The sequence below is a fragment of the Pipistrellus kuhlii genome, unplaced genomic scaffold (genome assembly GCF_014108245.1).
Source record: "Pipistrellus kuhlii isolate mPipKuh1 unplaced genomic scaffold, mPipKuh1.p scaffold_m20_p_5, whole genome shotgun sequence".
Taxonomy (NCBI): domain Eukaryota; kingdom Metazoa; phylum Chordata; class Mammalia; order Chiroptera; family Vespertilionidae; genus Pipistrellus; species Pipistrellus kuhlii.
Window position 1 is genome coordinate 67,234,546 of NW_023425551.1, and position 23,614 is coordinate 67,258,159.

General features: G+C 38.6%; 1 protein-coding gene across 3 annotated transcripts in view; it reads left to right on the top strand.

The window, feature by feature from the left end:
• The window catches only part of PKHD1 (PKHD1 ciliary IPT domain containing fibrocystin/polyductin), a 385,065-nt gene that overhangs the window by 222,051 nt on the left and 139,400 nt on the right, over window positions 1-23,614 (top strand). For all 3 annotated transcript variants that reach the window (XM_036415099.2, XM_045572881.1, XM_045572882.1), the window contains exon 52: window positions 5,347-5,475. In XM_036415099.2, coding sequence (XP_036270992.1) covers window positions 5,347-5,475 — 129 coding nt within the window. The remainder of the gene's footprint in view (window positions 1-5,346; window positions 5,476-23,614) is intronic.

Here is a 23,614-nt window from a genome sequence, read left to right on the forward strand (position 1 = left end):
TGTTAACGTATTCAGAGATTCAATAGAGTATGTAATGTAGAAGCAGCATTTTGGGTTAAGGTTTCCTGTTTAAGAGCAACTTAGCTCACTCATTTAACTGGAGGCTTATTCTGTGTACAAGAGTGTGCTGTTCACTGTGGAAATCATGGACAGGAAACTAGAGACAGCAGAAGTTAGGGGACATATGGGTCAGTAGTTATGGGGAGACCAGAGCAGGTGATGTGATGTAAATTGTTGTTTGAGCACTTAATGGTTTGGGGTTCAGATTTAGGTGAATTTGGGTCAAGATGATACCTACTTTTCTGAATACCCCAATGAAGGTCTTTTATGCTCCCCCAACACTGTGGCTTTATCAGTTTCCTCTTAATGTCCATGATGTTTTATAAAAGATGGGAGACCAGGGAATGGGTAAGTAAAGCAACCACTTTAATGGAAGCTAAAAATATTTCTGAAGAGACTTTTCCTCAACTGTGTTGTTTCTTCATTGAGGGCTAATTTCAAATGCTGTCCATAGTCATATGAGACCATTGAGATGATCAGATAGTCTCTCCCTAAAGTTGCCAACCTTTGTCCCAGAGATCTACATTTATTTCCTTTTCTCTGGTCTCTGAGAATCTGTCACCCTTCTCCTGTTTAAAGTCAGCCCATCCCTTCCAGCATCTTCTGAACTTTGTGCCCTCAGAAAATAACTTTGTCTTGTGTAGTTAACCTGCCCCTCTTTACTGGCTCCTTCATGTATTGCTTCCCAATTAAAATAAAACAAAACAAAATTTATGAATAATTACCTAATCCTTCCCTAGTTGATTTCTCATCTTCAAACTTCTCTAAATAGCTTCCTCTTCATGCAGAGCCATAAGAAACTGGTGCAGATGAAGGATTAAGGTGGAAAGGGCAATATGTAGCTGAGATATGAAGTTCCAACCATCTCAAATTTTGGTTGTCGTTGAGTGATAGATCTGTAGAGGAAAGCAGGGTGAGGCTTCATTCCAAATGGTGATCCTGACCAAAATTTATGGACTCCAGTTTCAAGATAAGTCTAACTTATCTAAAGGTTGGGAAGACAGATCAAAGGCTGAGAGTCTCAAAATTTAAAGGTTCCTCAGTAAGCTCTGTGATATTCTGACCCAGTGTCTTCCTTGCTTCTCTCCACTGCATCCCTCAATCCACTGTAATCCAGAGTGGTTTCCCCCTTGAGAACTCCTCCACTGGCACTGCTCTCATCCTGATCTCTCATGCACTGGTCGCCTAGTTCAATAGCCACTTCTTCTGCCTTCTCTCATCAGAAATTTGCTATTAACAAGGTCACTTTTCCCCTTTGGACATTTCTTTCTTAGGTTTCCAAGAAACTCTTCTTTCCTGATTCTTTCTGAATACCTCTGACTAATTCTTCTTTCACTGTCAGAGGCTCTTTTTCTCTCCTCACCTTTCTATATTAATAACAAAACAGTCTTGCAGAAGCTAGGTAGTAACTATATGGAAATCTAAACCTCGCAGAAGGATAAGTTGTTTCCTTATCCAGTCACTGTATAGATTGTATAGAATAATCCAATTCCTTCATAATAACATTCCTTAGGACAGCTACCTTAAGGTTTATTTTGTTCTATTAAAGACATTTTTAGCCTTTGTATAAATGAGTGAAGATGACTAAAGGGAAGAATGTTTGTTTCCCACATCTGCAATATAAAATTGCAGTAATTATGGGTTTTTGAGGTTTGGCATAGCATTTTGAAGAACCTAGTCATTGCCTGTTTAAATATCACTGGAAATAAGGCTTCAGGACATCATTTTTTCCCTGGTACTTGTGGTTCTAGTTAGTGGCCATTTCAAAAAATGTTCCCATCCTATCTCCACCTGAATATTTAGAGTGTATTATTAGAAAGCAGTAAATATTGGGAGGCAACTTTGGAAGGTATTACAGTATTAGTTTTTATAAAATATGGAGAGAGCCTCTTTCTGAGTGAGGCTTGTTTCTAGACATTGCCTGATTCCCATAATATGAGATATGTTTTATGACATCTATCTATCTATCTATCATCATCTATCTACCTACATACCTATCTCTATATCTATCTACCTATCTACCTATCTATCCATCCTTTGAAATTATCTTGGGGCCTTAATTAGACGATGTCTTCCTGGAGAGTTGAGTTCAGTTAGATAAAACAAATTGGATATTCCCTATGGTTTTGGCCACAGGCTTTTTCTCTTTTCACACCACAGTACTCTGGAATTATCACAAATATCCTCAGTTTCAAATATGACCTCTTGGGTTGATGAACCCAAAATCCTTCTCTCTGACTCAGAACCCTTTTCTTTTCTTTTTTCTTTTTTAATATATTTTATTGATTTTTTACAGAGAGGAAGGGAGAGAGATAGAGAGCTAGAAATGTTGATGAGAGAGAAACATCAACCAGCTGCCTCTTGCACAATCCCCACCGGGGATGTGCCCGCAACCAAGGTACATGCCCTTGACCAGAATCGAACCCGGGACCTTTCAGTCCGCAAGCCTATACTCTACCACTGAGCCAAACCGGTTTCGGCTCAGAACCCTTTTCCATCCTTCAGATTCATATCCATTCCCTACTTGCTGTATATTTTCACCTGGAGGCCTCACAGGCACTCCAAACTTCATATGGCCAAAACAGAATTCATTAACACATGTCCTAATGGGTATCTCTATCTCTGCCCATCAGCACCCACCATGATGGAAACCCAGAAGCTTTTCCATCTTTGTTACTCTTCACATATTGATCTCTGATTATTTTTGCAACCTCATCATTTGCCTCCTTATGAACTGAACTTCCCATAGTTCTTCCACTTCATCTTTTATTTCTTGCCATTGCTCATGCTCATCCCTCTGTCTAGAGTGCAGATTCTCACCACATATCCTCCTCACCACCACCCCCCCCCCCTTTACCTTTATAGCTCCTGAGCTTTTCAAATGCAGCACAGATCTTCCTCTCCAGGAAGCTTGCCCTGGCAAGGTCTCATTTCCTCCCTTGGTAAGTAAGGTACCATTAGAGAGAAATCCCTTCAGAGCTCTATCCTCCCAATATTTACTTAAACAACTTACATATGCTATTAGCTCCTTAGGGCAAAGTGTGGCATAGTATTTCTTTATGTATCCCTACATTTTTAGGGCAATTCTGATAGAAAAGACATTGACTATTTTTGGTTATGAATTTAGCAAGTAATGAATGAGATATGCCCCTCCCACCAATCATGTGAGATCCTCCATCATATGAGTTCTTGAAACTTCCGGAAATTTTCCTAGTGTGAGAAGAAAAAATTTTTCATAGAACAAATGTATTCCCCTTATAAGACTTAATTTAACTTGTGGTTTAATTTGAACTACTTAAAATATTACTGGATAAAAGAAGATCTGTGCTGGAAGAAGAATGTTTATTCATCTGTGAATCTTTTCATTCTCTTCTGAGATAATTTCTCTGTCCCATGACTGTAGCAGGAATCACATTCCAGTAAAGAACATGTGGGTACAATTCAGCATGTTGTGCGTGATGTGATGCTGGGCAGTTGATTTATGTTTCAATTCTCTGATGAAGAGGCCAGTAAGAGGGTTGAAAAAAAAAATGCTGTTTAATTATCAGTGGTAGAATCAATAAAAACCATTTGGAACATATGAACTGTATGTAAATTATTGCAATGAGTGATCTCCAAATTATTTATTGCTTTTAATATTCATTAAGAGTTATGAGAAGATCATACCTTTTGATTCAGTGATTCTATATTAAGAAGAAATCAGTTTAAATACCAAATATTAGAAATTAAGTAAATTATGGACTTTTCATATAGAATACTAGAGGCCCAGTGCACACAGGTAGGGTCCCTAGGCCTGGCTGGTGGTCAGGGCCAAGTGGGGCCGTCCAGCTATTGGCCAGGGCCTCTTTTCCCTGGCTGCTGGCCAGGGCCTTCCTTTGTTCTGTGCCGGCTCCTGGCGGTCAGCACATGCTATAGTGAGCGATCAAACTCCTGGTCTCCTGGTAGAACTCCTGAGGGGACACTTTGCATATAGAGGCCTGGTGCATGAAATTTGTGTATGGGGGGCAGTGTGTGTGTGTGTGTGTGTGTGTGTGTGTGTGTGTGCCCCTCAGCCCAGCCTGCACTCTCTCAAATATGGGACCCCTTGAGGGATGTCCGACTGCTCGTTTAGTCCCGATCCTGGTAGGCAGTTGGACATACCTCTCAGAATCCAGGACTGCTGGTTCCCAACTGCTCACCTGCCTGCCTTCCTGATTGCCCCTAACTGCTTTTTCCTGCCAGCCTGATCACCCCCTAACCACTCCTCTGTCAGCCTGATCAATGCCTAACTGCTCCCCTGCTGGCCCAATTGCCCCTAAATGCCCTCCCCTACCAGTCTGGTCATCCCTAAATGCCCTACACTGCTGACCTCGTCACCTCTAACTTCCTTTCCTTGCCAGCCTGCTTGCCCCTAACTGCCCTCTCCTGCACTCCCAATTGCCTCTAATTGCCCTCTCCTGCTGGCCTGGTCAGCCCTAACTGCCCTCCTTGCCCCCAACTGTCCTCCCCTGCAGGTCTGGTCACCCCCACTTGCCTTTCCCTGCTGGCCCAGTCACCCCTAACTGCCCTCTTCTGTTGGCCTGGTCACTCCCAACAGCCCTCCCCTGCAGGCCTGGTTCCTCTCAACTGCCCTCCCATGCTGGCCATCTTGTGGTAGTGATCTTGTGTCCACATGGGGATGGCCATCTTTGACCACATGGAGGTGGCCATCTTGTGTGTTGGAGTGATGGTCAATTTGCACATTATCTCTTTATTATATGTATAAAATAGATTAGGTAGCCATTAAAATTATATCTACAAGAAGTTATAATAACATGAGATAATACATATGAAAATTTATTAAGCTAAATAAAGAATTGGTTATAAAATTGCATATATGATATCTCAATTATATAAAAATGCTGAGCAATTCTGGAAGGAAATTACTCAGCATTTTTATATAAAAGATTAATGGTGTTATCTCTAGATAGTGAGGTTATAAGCAATTATTTATTTTTTTTTCTTTCTATTTTTAACTTTTTCAATTGTTTTGTGATAGGCTCATATAATAATTATAATAAGGCAAAACATAACCATTTAAAACAAAAGTAAATTATATTTCCATAGAAGTGGAGGTAATCAAAGTAGTGAATAATTACTTGCTTTGTACCTGATAAAAGTTTTGTTGGAAGGTTATAAAATTTTAAAAAGCAGCCACTTCTGGAGGTGAAAATATCACCAGCATTATAAAATAATAATAGAATTTGCAAGTTATCATAGTGAATCAGATTTTCAGTTATTCTTTACTACTTTCCTCTTGTTTTCTAGCTTCTACCTCTGTGCCTGAATCAGCTTTAAAATGGTCCCTCCCTGAAGCATGGACAGGCATTGAAGAGGGCTGGGGAGGACACAACCATACCATCCCAGGCCCTGGGGATGATGTCCTGATTTTACCAAGTGAGTAAAAACAATCCATGAATTAATCACTGGCAGACTGAACCAGGCCAGTCTAGTTGGGGATTACCTTTCATTTAAGTTTATTGTATGACACAGTAGAGAATGTGGACATCAGTAGGCATTTATAAGTGAAATCTGGAAAAAATAGCTCAGCCAACCTTGATTAAAGGTAGCATAAGTAATCACAATGCCAAGAGGACTTATAACTATGGACTAACTAGGTAATTTTTTTATGTGTTAGAAAACAGATTTACAGCTTATGCTTGAAAGGCAGAGTACATGGAAAGAAACAATTTTTAAAATGGCTCTTAATATTTTGCCTGAATGAAGCTTTTACAGACAGGACTGAGAAAAAAAATGACAAATAAGCTTTTCTATTGCCATGATTTTCCAAAGATGCTAGAAAAGGAACGGATTAATAAAATAGAAAAACTAAGTATCTATCATCTATCTATCTTTCTGACTGTCTAGAACTTCCTCCCTGTGTAATAACAGATAAGAGAAAGATGATTCCTCAGGTATACTGAAACACATACCATACTTATAACATTCATTTTTTGTATATATTCAGTTTTTGAAAATCCCAGAAAGTCTCTCCAGCCTGAGAAGAAAATGTTTTTGATAGGACAAATATATTTCCCCTAGAAGACCTAATTAAATCATTTATGGTTTGAACTTAAGTAAATACTGCATAAAAAAATATCAGTACTGGAAGGTGAACATCTGATCATCTGTGAAGTAATAATGATAATATTAAGCATTTGTTGACACCTACCGATGTGGTGGGAATTATTCTCCCTATATTAATTAATTTAATCCCCACAATAACTCTGTGATATTAGTGACATTATTGACCACATTTTTACTGACAGAGAAACAGATGCCAGGGCAGTTAAGAAATTGCTCAGGATCACACAGTTTGAGGTTCAAGCAGAGTCAGAATTTTAGCTCAGACTTACTCCGAGTTCATATTCTTAGCCAAACCAGTGAATTCTTCCTAAAGTCTAAGAGTATGGGTGGTGAGGGTCTGGGGGAGGGGTAAAGGCTGGAAGAGGTTAATGAGGGAAAAGGGGGGGACTTATGTAACACTTTCAACAATAAAAATTAAAAAAATAAAATATGAAGTATAAAAGTTAACAAAAGAGAGTAGTTGTGTTGTTTGTTTTACTGATGACAAAAAAAATGAAGGCAGAAAAATAGAATAAAATAAAATTAAAAAGAGAGAAAAAAACAACAACAAATATACTGACTATCTTCTGGGCAGTGGTAGTGTGCCTATAATTGCATAGAGAGTTGAGGGCCTGGAGGGAGTGGGCTGATCAATAGGAACTTGAACTATCATTATTATTATCCAACTCCCCTATCTTCCACTTCTCTCCATGGAGGATGTAACTTTTTGAGTAAACAAGCTCATGAGTCATTCCTATATGAAAAGGAAAAATCTGTTCTGTCTCAGCCATTTCTTTGATGAATCTGGCCAGCGGATTGGCCCTGGGCTATGGTTTTTCCCACTGAGCAAGCTGTTTCTCCCACCCTGTGCAGGAAGCAAGAGAAGCTTTTGAAGGTTGCCAAGCTTTTAATATCCTTTGGGACCTTTATGCTGAGTGAGGAGCAATCTTAGCTATCTTGCTTGGCATTGCAGTTGACTGTATCCATGTGTGTCCTGGCCGTCTAGAACCTCTGGCATTCTCCATCACCCTCATTCTTTTGCTTATGGTCGGGCTAATGAGATGGACCTGAATTCTCCATAAGATTGCTTTTAAGTAGCACATGTCAGCGCTTTGGAAAAAGGTGGGTGGGGGCATAGTCATTGGATGTAAAGAGTATCTTTTGTCCTTTAGTATTATTGTGAGAACCAGAGGAGTTAAGACTTTTAAAACATGTAGTTATTGTTTATTATTTGTACTTTTCAAATGTAAAGATAAGTAAATTAAAACTAATATGTAATATATAATACATGAAGTCCTTACTCTTTTCCTGTTGCCTCTCTCTTCTAATAACCCCTCTTTGAACTTCAGCAAATCATCTTATAGTGGTCAGTAATTTAATTCATTGTTCAGTTCAGTTTTGAGCCTTTCATAGGAGCTGTTCCGGCTAACTTTTCTCTACTTATTTTTGACAAATTTTGATGTTCTGACCTCTGCTTGGAACTTTGGGTTTAATTTACCTCCTCTTTTTATTTGTGGTGTGTATTCTTAACCTTTTTCTGGCTCTCCTGCTTTCTTTAATTCCTAGTCTTCTTTGAATCATGTACATTTGTTCATCTAAGTCTGGCACAAAATAGACATTCAATAAGTATTGCTTGAATGAAGTGCACACATCAATGCTGTCATCCACAATTTAATACCAGAAATAAATCTTTGAGTTTGATGTAATACAACTATACAATTTTACAGCTCTGTGGAAAATAATGTCTTCTCCTTTCATCAGAATCCTAATAACTAAGATTTTTACCATGAGGATAACTGCCACTATAACTTGATTGCTTGATGAGTGCCACACACTGTGCTGTGTGATCTGCATACATTTCCTCAATTAATTCTCACCACTACTTTATGTGAGGGTGCTTTTAAAAAAAAAAAATCCTCCTTTGATAGATGAGAAGTCTGGGACACAGAGAGGTTAAGTAACTTGCCCAGGTTTCATCCAACTATCCAGTAAAGAGGTTGGGGCAGAAAATCAGACAGTTTGATTCCAATGCCTTCTTTATCATATTTTTAAAAACTCCACATCCTCGCCTTCTATGCTTCATTCACATCAGACTACATTTTTTTTTTTTTTTCCTGAATTCATATTTCTCTGCTGGCTGCTCATATTGATCCCTTCATGCGGAATTAAATGGAAGAAAACTTTGTTATTTACTCTACTCGAGGAATTCAGTCTTACCACATTCTAGTAGGTGCACACACATGGGAAAACTGGAGAAACTTCCCAAAGAAGTATCTGATGTAATGAGCCATTGGTAAAGGCACTTGCTGTGCATCTGATAGCAAACGTAGTTGTAATTCAACGCTCCTTTCCAGTTCAGTTTAACCAACATTTGCTGAGCACCCACTATGTTCAAGGCACTGTACCAGGTGCTCTTGATCTGAGACTCCAAAGGCAAATCCGATACAGCCATGACTGCAAAACAGCTAGTGACTTCAGCTGGGTTAATATAACAAATAGCTGGAATCAAAACAGACGTGTTTAGAATCACAGTCTTAGTGTAAGAGAGGCATTTGTAGTGGCCCTTGGAAGATGAGATAACAGTCTGAGGGACAGTATGGGACACCAGGGCATATTGGGGAGTAGTGAGGCTTCAGGAGATAAGGAGGGCTGTCCTCGAGGATAAACCTGGGTTTACACTTGGATCCTGACTTTTACCAACTGCGTGATATTAGATAAATTTTAAATCTTTCTGACCTTCATCTGTAACATGAGGGCTATAATTAATACATCCTAATGTTGAGAAGAGTGTTGGCAGTAATGGAATTATGGATGAAAGCTGTGATTTTTAATGTAGCAGGAGCTTCTTTCCTTCATTTTTTCTATCTGGCTGCCCCTCTTGGCCTCTGTGATTAGTGGCACTTTGTATTTGCTTTCCAATAGCTTATTATTTAATTTTCACAAAATCTTTGGGACCTAAATAGGTAATAACTATTATTACAGTAAAAACCCATTTTTACATAATATGATTTTAATGGAACTGCTGATTTTATAAAATGAAAGTGACTGGTAAAGAAGATTTAAGTGATACTTTTGAACCTCTAATATAATTTTATGGTGTTTTGTGTATTTTAATTCATTAATAAAGAAAATGGGTAAAACATTCTCATCATTATTCAAATAGAATAGCATAATTTTTTCAATAAAATTCTTTGGGTAAATTGCCTATTTCCATTCTCTGGGAAATTTATTTGATGGGATGACCTCATACCCATCCTATTCCATAAAAATAGGACTTTACTGTATTAATAAAATATATCACTATCTTAAGTATGGCACCATTTCCCTTTGAGACGTTCTGTCTTTATAGACATTGGATTTTAAAAATATAAATGGCCAGGGAGATGTCAATGGGGGGAAAAGGGGACATATATAATACTTTAAACAACAAAGAATATATATATATATATATATATATATATATATATATATATATACACACACACACACACACACACACACACACATACATATATATCATATATATGCAGACTTCAGAGAGAAAGGGAGAGATACAAACATCATGATGAGAGAGAATCATTGATTGGATGCCTTGTACATGCCCCTCACTGGGGATCGAGCCTACAACCTGGGCTTGTGCACTGACCAGGAATTGAACTGTGACCTCCTAGTTCATAGGTCGACATTCAACCACTGGGCCACACAAGCCGGGCAGACACTGGATTTTGAAAGAACTGTAAATTCTTCTCATTAGTATTATATGGGGTAAGCTGAGATAACCAGGAAGAATTTCTCCCATAGTTTAGTTTATGATAACTGAGTTTCATAGAAACAAGTGTGTTTGATTGTCTTCCCCTCCTAAATATTAGGAAGATTGATCTAAATGCATCTTAGCCATCTTACAAACCAAAATACAATTTTCAAGTTTGAAAGCCTCCATCTGTCACAAGAATACCTGGTAAATGGGTAAAATGATCCTGCTAGCTTATATTTCAGTTTTATCCTGAGCTGATACCTGAGCTGATCTAACAGGATCTATGTAAGATTCCCCTCCTCGCCCCCCTGCCGTATTCTCTCTCAGAGAGTTGCAGCCACAACCAAATAACACCCTTTTCACACAGGGCAGACTTAATGAAAGGAAAATGTGTTATAATTTCAAATGATCGGATTCTGTTTTGAAGGGTACAGATATGATATCATATAGCTTCCAGCATTCCAGCATACTAGTATATGTGTGTATGTGTGTTAGAATTCCCTGTGTTCCATTTAAAAAAAATACTTTGATCTATCCTTATTTGAAAATGAATGAGAGAGTCCTGTTTTTCTTTTATAATAGTTCTTCTGTTTGTTCTGATTTTCAATACTCGGGTACTTTAAATAGCAAAGAGGTTCATCAAAGTCATGTGATGTTCAAAAATGGCAATATTTAACACATTTCCTTATGAAGTCGCAAGGCATTAAGGTTGGTGATATAAGGTAAGATGATCATCAATCAGGAAGTAATTTTGGGGGGAAGGAATTTCTATAGATAATGAATTAAAATACACAAAAATCAAGCATTATTAGCCTGATTTAATTTAATTTATTTTATTTTTTAATTACTTTATTGATTGAGGTATCACATATTTGTCATCATCCCTTCCATTCCCTTCCTAAACCCCTCCCTACGCACGCCCTCACCCCTCTGTTGTCCATGATCACTGGTTAGGCTCATATGCATGCACACATGTCCTTTGGTTGATCTCTCTCCCTTATTCCCACCCTCCCCTACCTTCCCTCTGAGGTCCAACAGTCTGATCGATGCTGTTCTTGTTCATTGGATTGTATTGTTCATCATTTCCCCTAGATGAATGAGCTCACGTGATACTAGAAATACACTTATAAGAACTGAAAATGAGATAAGCAATAATGGTTATGCTGAGAGGCAAACAAATCAGCCTGTAGTGAGTTTCTTTCTGGGCCAGCAGTTCTTTTGATTTCCAATTTCTATGTCAAACAGTTCCTTATATGTACATGTCAGCAATGATATTTCAGTTCTGGATGGTGGGCAAATGGTGATAATGTAGGTCCGACCCTCTCTGGCTTGGTCCTGGGCAACCTGCAGAGATGCACATACTAGCTGCTAAGTGCTAGTTTGGCAAGTCATCGTCAGCATCTTCCATCTCTGGACTGTTTCTCTTCTGTCTTCATGGCTGGAGCACTCCTGTCAATTTCTCTCTGTTGCAGGAATCCACATGGTCTCAGAGTTGTTTTCTAAAAATATAGAAACATATTCTTGACCAAAAGTTAATAAAGGAATCTTTTCTATAAATTTGACTTGCGATCCTTTTTCATTTTTTGCCCAAATGATTTTCCTTTGGCTTGTTTTGACACCATGTATATTTTACATGGGTATCTTGCTGTTATCATTACAAATGAAAGTTAATTTTCTAAAGTAAAAATGTTATAACTAATTTAGGGTAAGATACACATAATGCACAAATTTAGGTCTTCAACGTCAATTAGAAACCAAGTATAAATATTAGTGTTCTCTCTGTAGCTTAAGTAGTTTTCAAAAATTCTAGTCTTGTTCCATTTAAGTGGGACAGAAAAGTTATACAAACCATCACCCCATGTATTTTGATTCACTATTGAGATGGGGGAGGTGTGATCCTTTGGATGATGTCGGTAGGTGTGTCACTGGAAATCTGTCACTACTTAACACACCGCCTAGAAACTAACAGTTTAAAACACACAGATATTGTATTTTGTTCACAAGTTTGTGGGTTAGGTCTAGGCTGGGATATTCTTATTTAGATCTTCCATGAATTGCAGTCCAAGAGACTTGGGTGGAAGCTGCATGCCTTCTGGGCCAGCTTAGTTGCATCAGAATATCATAACCATCACATTCTCTTGGTCAAGCAAGGCACCAAAGCTAGCTCAGATACAAAGGAGGAAAATCAGGCTCCACTCTCAATGGGAAGAACAGCAAAGAACTTGCAGCTGTCTTTAATCTACCACTACGTATGTGTTTATGTGTGTGAGTGTGTGTGCACACATGTAATTAAGAGCAGATGTACTTGACAATTCAAAAGGTTTGAGTGTTTCAGGATTTGGTAAATTTGTTCTGTCTTCTCTCTCTGGGCAGACATTAGATTCTCTTGACTTACATGTGTCAGAAATTGAAGAACAGCAGGAGGCAGACTGGTCAAAGGATTTTAGTTTCTTTATTCTTTAATACCTATAATGCTTGGTGTTATTGTATTGCCTCTTAACTGCCTGAAAATGGGATTCTTAAACCCTCCAAACATAATTAAGCCCCTAGTCTGGGATTGCTCACTCTGAAATGGGCTGCAACCTGTACCCAAATCTCTCCTTCTGTGACCAGAAGAAGCCTGTTATGGGAGAAAAGAGTCTGATGGGGTAAGGGGAGGAATGGAGCACAAATATTTAGAGCAATTCTGTTTCTTTCTGACTATGGACAATAGTCAATATTTTCTTTAATGTTATTTAGGATATAAATGGGAAAGCTTTTTTTTTTTTTTTAAGTTTTTATAGGGAAGAACAGACAAATATGATTAAGAGATACTTTTGACACAGAAACTTTAACCAGCATTATTATCAAATAAAAACAAACAAAAAGAAAATCTGAAACCAAAGATCAAAGGATATTTAGATACTGTATAAATCTCCTCGCTTTTAGGCAGTTTTCCCTCTAAACAGATCTCTGTGAACTTCGCCTAACGGTAAGGGGTGTTAAGGCCACGTCCTTCCCACAAGAAGGAAAAACCAGCTCTCAGGCACCATGGAGCAGGTACTTCTACAGGCTGCAAATATACAATGGAAGCTCACTATATAAAGCTAGCTAAGTGTAAAATCCCTTGCAGTACCGACTCCCTTGATGAACTGAATGATCATCTAGTAATTTGTTTTATTCTGAGGTGTTTTTACATATACATATTTATGTAAATTATAGATACACAGCTTCTAGGGAACTTAGTGGCTCTCTAGTCCAACTAACATGAACTAAGGTGATACAAGTGTGTTAGAAAATGTAAAATGCTATGAAATGCGTTAACATTATTGCCCATATATTTGCCATGTTTTGTACCATGAACAAGAGCAAAATTTGTCTACTTGTGTTCAGCCCAAGATTGCCTCCTAAAATATATAAGAAGGAATATTGCTTCTTTATTTGTTGTTTTAGATTTATGTCACTGAAATAGAATTACATCTGTGAGACACACTTGGAGACTGGGGAGGGCCTTCTAGTTGCAATGACCATGACTCAAGTGGCTTCTTATAAGTTAATAGCAGTATAATCCTAACCACTGACCAAACCACTGACAAAGGCCTGTGACAAAATACACATGCCAGGGTGGGTAACCAGGAATTTGAATCTTTTGGAAGTATTTAATATATCTATATCTATATCTATATCTATATCTATATCTATATCTATATATCTATATCTATATATCTATATATCCTATAAACATTTTTTCAATTAAAATAACAGCAGATATTTTTATTTGCTATAAATGACAAAAAGAACATAATTTAAAAATATATTAGAATAGGTTATATCCTTTCTCAAATCTCAATTTGTCAATCTCTGTTTGTTTCAATCATGGTGTTCGTTGTTTGTTTCTGGGCTAATTAGAACCCACTTAGACTCTTCTCTTGAGACCCAAAGTCATGGTGGTCCTGACACATTTTATGGCTTGCTAATTTGCTGGAACTAATTAGAGTTTTTACTCTAATTCAGTGGTTTTCTAAATCCTTTTATGTCATCACTCACCTGAGAAGCATACTCACTGTGATAGTCCATTAGTATTATAGCAGTTTTTTTTAGGAGGGGGCATATTTCCCAGGATTCGCAGATCATAATTTGGGTTGGAAGCTCATACTGGCAAGTGTGAAAATATGTAAGAGACCCATCCCATAGTTTACTTTGGTACTTAGCCTCACATATAAAGAATCACCACTTTTCTAACTTTACAGACTTCTGACTCCAGCATCCCAGAAGTATGACCCTTCTGGGCACTGGTGTACGCACTAGCTCCTACAGGAGCCTAACAGGTATACATGTAAAACATGTTTGGTGCTTTCTTCAGTGTAATAGGTGCAGCTTCTTCACTGCTATAACAGTTTCTTTCTCCTGCATAACCTTTGCACACTTCCATGCGCAGTTTAAAACAATTTTTTAAAGGAACTATGCATTCATTATTTTCCCCAGGATGTCTAAATGTACTTTGGCCTTAACAGCATAAACTACCAGTTTCATAGTAGCAATAAGTAGATTGGTGGTTGCTATAGAAAAATATAAATATGTATCATCAACTGTCAGGATTGGCAGGATTTGGCATTTTATTCTTTGTAAGGGGTAAAGAGAATGAGGCTGAAAGATGACAGGATGTTTGTGTATGAATGAATGAGTAGGAGTGTCATCAGTAGAAATAGAGGATGCAGGGGGAAAAGTAGTTTAACAGGGAGGATAATAAACTCCATGACAGATATACAGTAAGCTTCCTGTGCTGATGCTTAGAAGATAATAGCAGGTGTGGAGCAGGAGTTGGGAGGGGAAGCCAGCCAGGAGTCTGGATTTAGATTTGGTAATCCTCAGCAAATTGACAAGTGAGTCTTGGGGATTGAACCAGGTTAGAGCCTACGTGAGAACCATCACAGAGAGATATGGCGAGAGGGTAGGAGGTTACACCTTGGAGGAAATTCTAGTTTAAGTGGCTGGAAGAGAAACCAGGGAAAGAGCAATCATGAAACCAGGAGGAAAGTAACAACATAAGGTGGAAAGGAGGAAAACCAAGATGGTGGAGGTGGGTAGCAGTAAATGTTCCAAGGACTAGGAAGACAGTAATTTAGAAATTATCTGGGAATAAACTGTGTACTCTCTGGAGGGTCCTGCAAATCAAATGCAAAATGTAATGCTTGCCTTACCTTACAGTTCCACACATCTGCAATGGATCTTTAGGAAATCCCTTGTGGGGAATAATGTCTGCAAGGGTTCTGGTATCTTTGTTAAAATTAAAAGCAATCACTCCCTAATGAGACGGCAGCACTTCTATAGTGGCACTCTCAACCAGGTTGCCATTCTAGAAGAGATTAATGCCTAATATCAACATCCCCAAAATAAATATCAATGGACACTGCTAAGTGTTCTAAATTCAGAGGCTCAAATGATAGGTTAATTACAACAGAAGTGGTCAATTTGTACAGCTTAATCAGTTTGGAAAAATAGAAGAGTTTATATTCTCAAAGAGTCCTTTCAACTTTGAAATGCTGAAACCAGCATCTATTAATATTTAGGTGGATGTTAGGGACTAATCTCTTTGTTGAAGTCATTAGTAAATAGAGTGACCAACTTCTCTGGTTTACCCAGGACTGAGGATTCTCCTGGGACACAGGACTGTTAGTGATAAAACCTATAAAATACATGGCAAACGAGGATGAGTTAGCCGCCCTACTAAAAAAATCACTTTTAAAGTTCTTACCAACCCCATATTCTGTAGTGTGAAGTGCTACAAATTTGCTGAGAATTAATGAAAAATGTCATCGCCTTAAATGCATAAACTTATATTTTACCTAGTGTTCTTCCCTCAAGAAATTTGTCTCATGGAATTAACATTCTTTGAGGAGACACAGGCATTTCTTACAAAAGAAGGGAACCGAGTGATTGCATATGTATTTTGCCCTCCTGGTTGGGGCTGGGGAAGTATGAGCTAAGTAAGAAACAGCTGGTCTTGGGGCCCTTAATATAAGCCGGCCATTTTCACTTGCTATAATTGAATTATGCAGTTCATTTTCTCTATACTTTATGGTCTGTTTTCTATACAGATATTTTTGGAATGTAGAATTAAATAATTCATGATTTCCCAATTATTGTATTAGCTGCTATTTCTTGAGTTGATTATACTTTCTTGAGGGAGTTCTTTGAGTCTCTTTCTATGTAGAGCTTTAAAGATAAGAAGTTTTCCCAGGAGCAGTTGATCAGAGGTGAAGCTAGCCAGCAGGGGAAGAAATAGCATAGGTGGCTCACTGTCAATCCTTTAGTCACCACACTTTTATACAATCCAGGGGTTCTTAACTTCTCACATGCCCTAAGTCTTTGTAGAAGTCTTGTGAAGCCTAGATCCACACTCAGAATAATTTTTGAATACATAAAATAAAATAGGATCTTAAAAAGAACCAGTACTTTGATCAAAATATTAAAAATAAAATTATTTTTGTTGTTATTCCTCGCCGGAGGGTAATTTTCCATTGATTTTTTAGAGAGGGGAGAGGGGAGAGGGAGAAACAGAGAGAAACATTGATGTGAGAGACACATTGATTGGTTGCATCCTGCACACACCTCAACCAGGGCCAGGGAACCTGCAATCAAGGTACATGTCCTTGCCTGGAACTGAATCTGGGACCCTTCAGTTCATAGGCTTAGGCTCTAACAACTGAGAAACTGGCTAGGGCAAAAATAAATTTTTGTATAATAATACATGTGCTTCATTATTAGAGCATCAAACAATACTGTCTAGTGCTGGTTCTAATTACCATCATAATTTAAATGATGTTGTAGATATTCTCCTAAAGGTGCTGCCAAAAATGTCTTTCCTCCCTATAAGCGTAGGCTTTTTCTCCCCCTGAGAAGTGGGGGGCTCACTCTCTTCTTTATGAATCTGGGCTGGCCTTAGTGACTTGCTTGACCTATAGCAGCAGTAGCCAACCTTTCGGACCTCATGGACCACCAGTGGTCCACGGACTACTGGTTGGTGACCGCTGACCTATAGAATATAGGAGAAGTGATGTTCTGGGACTTCCAGGGCCGGGTCACAATAACCCTTGCATGCATAAGAAGACCTTTTGGCCTGGATGTCTTATTTGCTATTGCAATATTCCCTTTAGGACCGAGCCCTCAGGCTACAGGAATCTCAAATTACATGGAGAAGCCATATTTTTAAGCTTTAGCTAGAAGCCAACATCAATTTCCAGCCATGTAAGTGATCTGTCTTGGACATCCAGGCCAGCTGAGCTCAGTACAGGCATACCTCATTGTATTGTGATTTGTCTTATTACACTTGTTCATGTCGCAATTTTTTTTCTCTCTCTTTTTTTATTTTTATAAAAAGAGGCAAGATCGTCCCCCAGCAAAAAATATTGTGACTTGCTTTATTGCAACAATTAGGTAAGATTAGGTGTTCTGTGAATAATAAAGACCTGAAAAAGTTCATATTCTTCTTTGTATGAAAGAAGTCTGTTTCACGGTATCAGGGACTTGGACTCCATTTATTCCCTTGTGCACCATGTGCTGTTTGCATTCCTAATTCCCTCTGGTCCACTGTGTCTGTTGGGGCTCAGGCCACTGTGGCCACATTCTAGGCATGAGGCAGTAGAAAGGATTCTCCCTGTGGGTCTCACAGGACAGCTCTCCTTATCACTTATTGGCCAAATTGTAGCTGAAAGGCCATATCTACAGTAACTAGAAAGGAAGCTGGGAAATGTAATATTCTGGCTGGGTGACACTGTACTGTATTCAGCTTAAAAATGCAAGTTTTTGTTATTAAGGAAGAAGAGAAAAAATGCTGAGAGGCAATCGTAGTCTCTCTCATTTTTCACCAGAGGAAAATGGTCCCCAAAAAGGAGGACCAAGAAGGATCTCAGAGACAGCACAGGTTCAAATCCAGACCTTCTGAGTCTCTCTAGTTCATCACAGGATCCCTACTTAACCATGATGAAAATAGAGCCTTTCAAAGGCCTTGATATACGGGGTCATGGTGATATACACAGATAACACCATTGTAAAATATATTTTAAGAGAAAGGTAGGAATATATTTCTTAGAGGTATATCCCCACACTTGGGAATCAATAGTACTTGTTAACAAAACCCCATCAGTGGAGTGGGACTGCCTTTGCTGTGCAGACATTATTTAGACCAGAACTCTGTCAGGCTGCGGTGCTCTCCAGGGCCTGCTCCGTGTCTAACAGCATCTCCTCGCTTTTCCTCATTTGTAACATCGGTGATGCTTTGCAAGCCCCAAATCCCATCTGTTTGCCTCACTTTTTTTTTTTTTAATGTGATAGCATCACCTGATGATAACTTAGTGTCTGGATAAAAAATAATTGCTCTTACCTGGATTGAGCTGCGGGTTTTGTCTAGTGTAACAACAGTGGGCTAACCACACTGACTGCACTTCTCAGTGGGGAGATGGTGTCTGCAAAGTCCATGCAGAGGATCAGCACAGAGGCACTGTGCCAGGACTGGCCAGGCTGTGCTTAGAAGTGCACATGGCAGGCATCACTCTGCTGGTTTCTAGTCCATTACTGGTTCCAAAGAGAACTTCTCATCCTGTTCTCCCAGTGTTTAGCATAGCTTTAGAACTGAAAAGATACTCTGCATATTTGTTGAATTGAGTGAGTGGGTGAGTAGTGGATGAATGAATGTAAGAACGATGTATAGAAAGCTAATGAAATTCTAGCTGCACTCTTCCAATCCTATTGATGGTGTAATTGCTGGACCTGTGATAGATCAGCAGAAATATTGTTGTTGGCACAGGGAGGTCAGATGCCTTGGGGTTGCTGCTCTGGGGACATTTCTCTAGTTCTGAATCAGAACATTGGTGCTGACAAACCAGGTCACTTCCCTGTCCCCTCAGCCCACTATAGGGTAGGAGAACATGTGTGGAAGCACATTCTTTTAGAGAGAGCTAGGAGAACGAGTGTGGAGAGCAATCTCCTCTCACAGGTTCAGGTGTTTGTGATTCCAATCCTCACCACACTGCAGTGTTTACTAAAACCCTGTGGAAAGGGAAGTGGGCACAATCCCAGGATGGCACAAATCTTATAAATAGGATTTAAACTTAAAAAGGTGTAGCCCTTTGGCTCAGTTGATAGAGCGTTGGTCTGCAGACTGAAAGGTCCCAGGTTCAATTCCAGTCAAGGGCATGTACCTTGGTTGCGGGTACATCCCCAGTGGGGGGTGTGCAGGAGGCAGCTGGTAGATGTATCTCTCTCGTTGATGTTTCTAGCTCTCTATTCCTCTCCCTTCCTCTCTGTGAAAAATCAATAAAATATATTTTAAAAAAATAAATAAAAATAAACTTAAAAAGATGTAAATACTGGTACAGACACATACCTCTGATGCACAGCTGTTCCCAGATTGCTGACTCCTAAGTCCTTCTGAGGAACCACTGGACAACTAGCACCTAGAAATGCAGTTCTGCTTCCAAGGAGTTCTGCTAATATGGGAGAGCAGAGGCTGTCCCTAAAGCCCCATGACTCCCCCTCTCTCCTCAGCTGAAATATCCTACCTGTGCTACTGTGACTTCACCCAGCTTGTTATTTTGTTTTGTTTTGTTTTTATTATAAAGGGGATCAAGAGCTTGCTTTGTAATTAGTGTTATCCTTAACCCTCATAATGATCCCAGGGAGTGCAGGAAGGGTACAAGTTACAACAAGTCATGATTGATTGCCTCATTCTCTTATAGCTACATAATATCAATGAACTGGACTCATCACAATCCTTGGCTAGTCTCCTTGTCTCTGTTCTTTCAAAAATTTTTAATTTAATTGATTTGCTTTAATGAATAGCATATTGATCTTTTTCTGGATGCATATATTTAAGAGTGGAGGGGAGGTGGGACTAGGTATTAGTTAGCTCTCTAAGTCAGTGGCATCCAAATAGGGTAAGAAAGATAATCCATTGAAGAGCTGATAGAGAATGTTAGAACCTTTATTTTTATTTACTTTTAGCCTATTCTTTGAAAGTTTTTTATTTGTCTATGTGTTATTATATAGGTAATATTTATTACATTAACATTGTGGTGTGTATATGTAATTTATCAATAAAGTTATAAGTAAATAATATTGAGAACATATGACTAAAATTATAATCATCTAGAGAATAAATATTTGGCATTATTTGAATTGTAATACCACATTAGTATTTATTAACTATAAGTAAAAAATATATTTGCTAGTGAGATATACACTATATATGATACACATTACTCTATATGGATATGGCATACATAAGTTGTTTACATTGACTGAAAAAATATAAAATTAGAAAATTAACTTTAGGAACCTATTTAATTTGAAAAATAGGTTAACCTTTATGTAAATCTGAAAAACCTTACATTCAAGAGCAGCAAGTTTTAATTGTTTTAAGGCCTCGGTCTTGTGTTTCCTTGCTGTAAACTACTTCAGGGGCTTCCCGACACTTTCAGGGTAAACCTCAAACTTGTTGGTTTGGCCTTCAGAGTCCTTTGTGATCTGGCCTCACTGTTCACTACTTTCCTGTGCTTCTCATTCCCCAATCACACTCATCTACTTACTGTTCTTGGATGGACTCAGCTATTGCTCCTTCTCAGTCATTTATAGTTTCTATTCTCTCTGCCTAACTATAATGTTCCCCACCTCTCTTGCCTCTTTCTCACCCTAACACTCTCGTCTAGACACCTCTTTTTTTATCCTTTAACACTCAATTTAGCGTCACCTGTTCCAGAAAGTGTCCGTGAATTTCATTTGATGTAATTTCCCTTCCTCTGTGCTTCTGCAACACTATAGGCATATTTTATTATATACCTTTATTCTGTAATTATTATTTACTTGGATATCACCTTAAGAGCAGAGGCCATACTTTATCTGGCTTTTTATAATATATCCCCAGCGGGCAGCACAGGATTTGGCATGTTACAGATACTCAATGAATTCTCTAGCCAGTGAATGAAAGAATGAGGTGCAGGTACTGTCACTGCTAAAGTAAATCTAGGGATTTAGGAAACCTAAGGAAGAGATGTCACTGCCATGCTGAGAATTTGGCAAACAAGGGAGGGGTGCAGGATGGTGAGTCCTAAGAACCTTATCAATTGACCAGGAGGTTGGGAAACTCTGGTGATCTGGGACTCATCCAATACCAGGATTTATTTAGAATCCTTGGGCCAGAAACTTACTCTTCGTGGGTTGTGATTCCCACAGGTAAGATAGTACTCTATGCAAGAGAGTACGGGCTCATTCTTTTCCTTAATGGAGTTCTCTGAACTCTAGTATTCCCAGTAGGTGCCTCTCATTTCCCTTCTCCCCTGTTGAGTTGGTGGCCTTACATTCCAGCTACTCTCCCACACAGCTTGCCTCTGCCCTCCTCCCTGCACCTTCCACCTGAGCAGTTGATGGGCCTCCTGTGGATCAGCACCTGAGGAACGGATGGGCCTGGTGTAGTTTACCAATCCGGAGTTTAGTGCTCTCCTGTGCTTTACTACCTTCCCAGCCTGCAGGCCTCCCATGGCTTAGCATCTAGAGTTTACACACCTCCTGTGGTTTTAGCTAGTGAGCAGCTTGAGGATCTTCTGTTTGCTGTGAAATAGTTTCAGAGGTTACCTTTTCTCATTTGCATAGTGTGGATGCACCTGTTTTTGTTTGTTTTCTTTTTGGAGAAACCATAAAAGAAAGAGTGTAAATGAGAAAATATTGGTGCCTCCTTAGAGCTATGGCATTGGTTACTGCGAAGGGGCCCAGGTTTTGCTGTTTATGAGAGTTAAGGACTAAATCATAGTACTGGTGAGGAAATTATCTGTTGCTGAGGGAATAGAAGACATGCAAGTAAGCCTTTTAGGCTCCCAGAATATTACCTGGTGTGAATTTAATACCTTATGAGTCTGAATGAATTAAAAAGGCTTCTCATACTTCTTCAATTATTTTATTCATTTGCAAGTATAAGTTGAGAGAAGGCTTTGGGCACAGTAAGCTGACCCTGTAGCTCAAGCGGAAAGAGAAGGAACTAGTTAAAGGATTTTAAGCTGCTAAAGAAGACTTTTGCATTTTTCCAGGAAAGAAGCAGTTTGCCTGAAAATCACAGCTTTTGTACATTAACTATGGTTGAGTCTGTCCCCAAAAGCAGTGTAAGAAATGTGACCCCAGACCTCATAACACCCAAACTTCCGGCCCCTCCCACTTCTTTCTCCATGGAAAAGGAGCACTAGGACCACAGGGGCATGTAGCTTCCTCCCAAGGATTTTCAGTTAACAAAGAGAAGGGGGAGACTGATAGGTAGTCAGAAAATAGAAGATACTGATAACTTAATTTTTGCCACACTATGCTCAGTTGAATTCTCACTCGGAGAGAAAAATTTAACCATTTTTATAAACCCTACTATTTTAGTATCTTCTCTTTCTCCATCCTTATTCCATCATGACTTATCCCAGACAAACCCAAATTTCATCACATTAATAAGGACCATGCCAGAATAAGTACCAAGTGCTGAACTTGACCTTTCAAGATCCCAGATTATTTTAATACTATTGGTCAGAGAGGCTGAGTTAAAAGCAGAAGGCATAAAATAGTTTCTGTAGGAAATGATCTAGAAAATAGCAGAGGTATTCAAATTTCATTTTTTGATGTGACAGGTGGAGTGTCGTTATATTTCTCATTTAATGATAGTAACAATAATTACAATATGGTATTAATAGTAGCATTACTAGTCATACTATGCCCATTAATATAATAAGATATGAATAGTAGCATTACTAGTCATACTATGCCCATTAATATAATAAGATATTATGAATAGTAGCATGAATTTAAATGTGCCATGCATTGTGTTAATTTTTATTTTATCTCACTAAATTACCATAAAAATGCTGTGACATTGGCACTTTATTTTATACACAAAACCAAGATTGAGAGTAAAATTTATTCAACTTTAATGCATGCATAAGAATCAACTAAGATAATTTTTAAACACTAGTGATTTTTTAGGAATATGTGTATTTTATTGATTTTTTTTTTTTTTTTTTTTTTTTTTTTTTTTTTTTTTTTTTTTTACACAGAGGAAGGGAGAGGGTTAGAAACATCGATGAGAGAGAAACATCAGTCAGCTGCCTCCTGCACACCCCCTACTGGGGATGTGTCCACAACATAGGTACATGCCCTTGACTGGAATCAAACCTGGGACCCTTCAGTCCACAGGCTGATGCTCTATCCACCGAGCCAAACCAGTTAGGGCTAGTGATCTGCATTTTGAAACCACTCTGCAGTTAGTATTGAAGTAGGATGTCCATGGACCATGATTTTGAAAAAAATGTGGCTTAGAGTAACACTCCCTGGCACACAGCCAGTAAAAAGTGAGTCTGTATTTGAATCCAGATCTGTCTCATCCCTGCTGTCCGTACTTTCCTTCAAGCTGCTCTGGATGAAGACGGGTCATTACTTTTCTCACTTGCCTTATACATTCACTTTCATCCACTATTGGGCATCCTTATAATAAACACCAGGTTTCTGAAACTTTATTCTGTTTTTGAAAAGTTTAAATAATAACTGAAGTCTTTCTTGCCCAAAATAATATAAAGATATACAGAACAAAATATCAAAGGACTCTTCAACCCTTTCTTCTTGCCTTTGCTTGGATAACTGCTATTCTCAGTTGGGATTACATTGCTCGTTTTAATGTGTGAATTGCTCATTGATCTGTAGTTTTTCAAAATATTAATT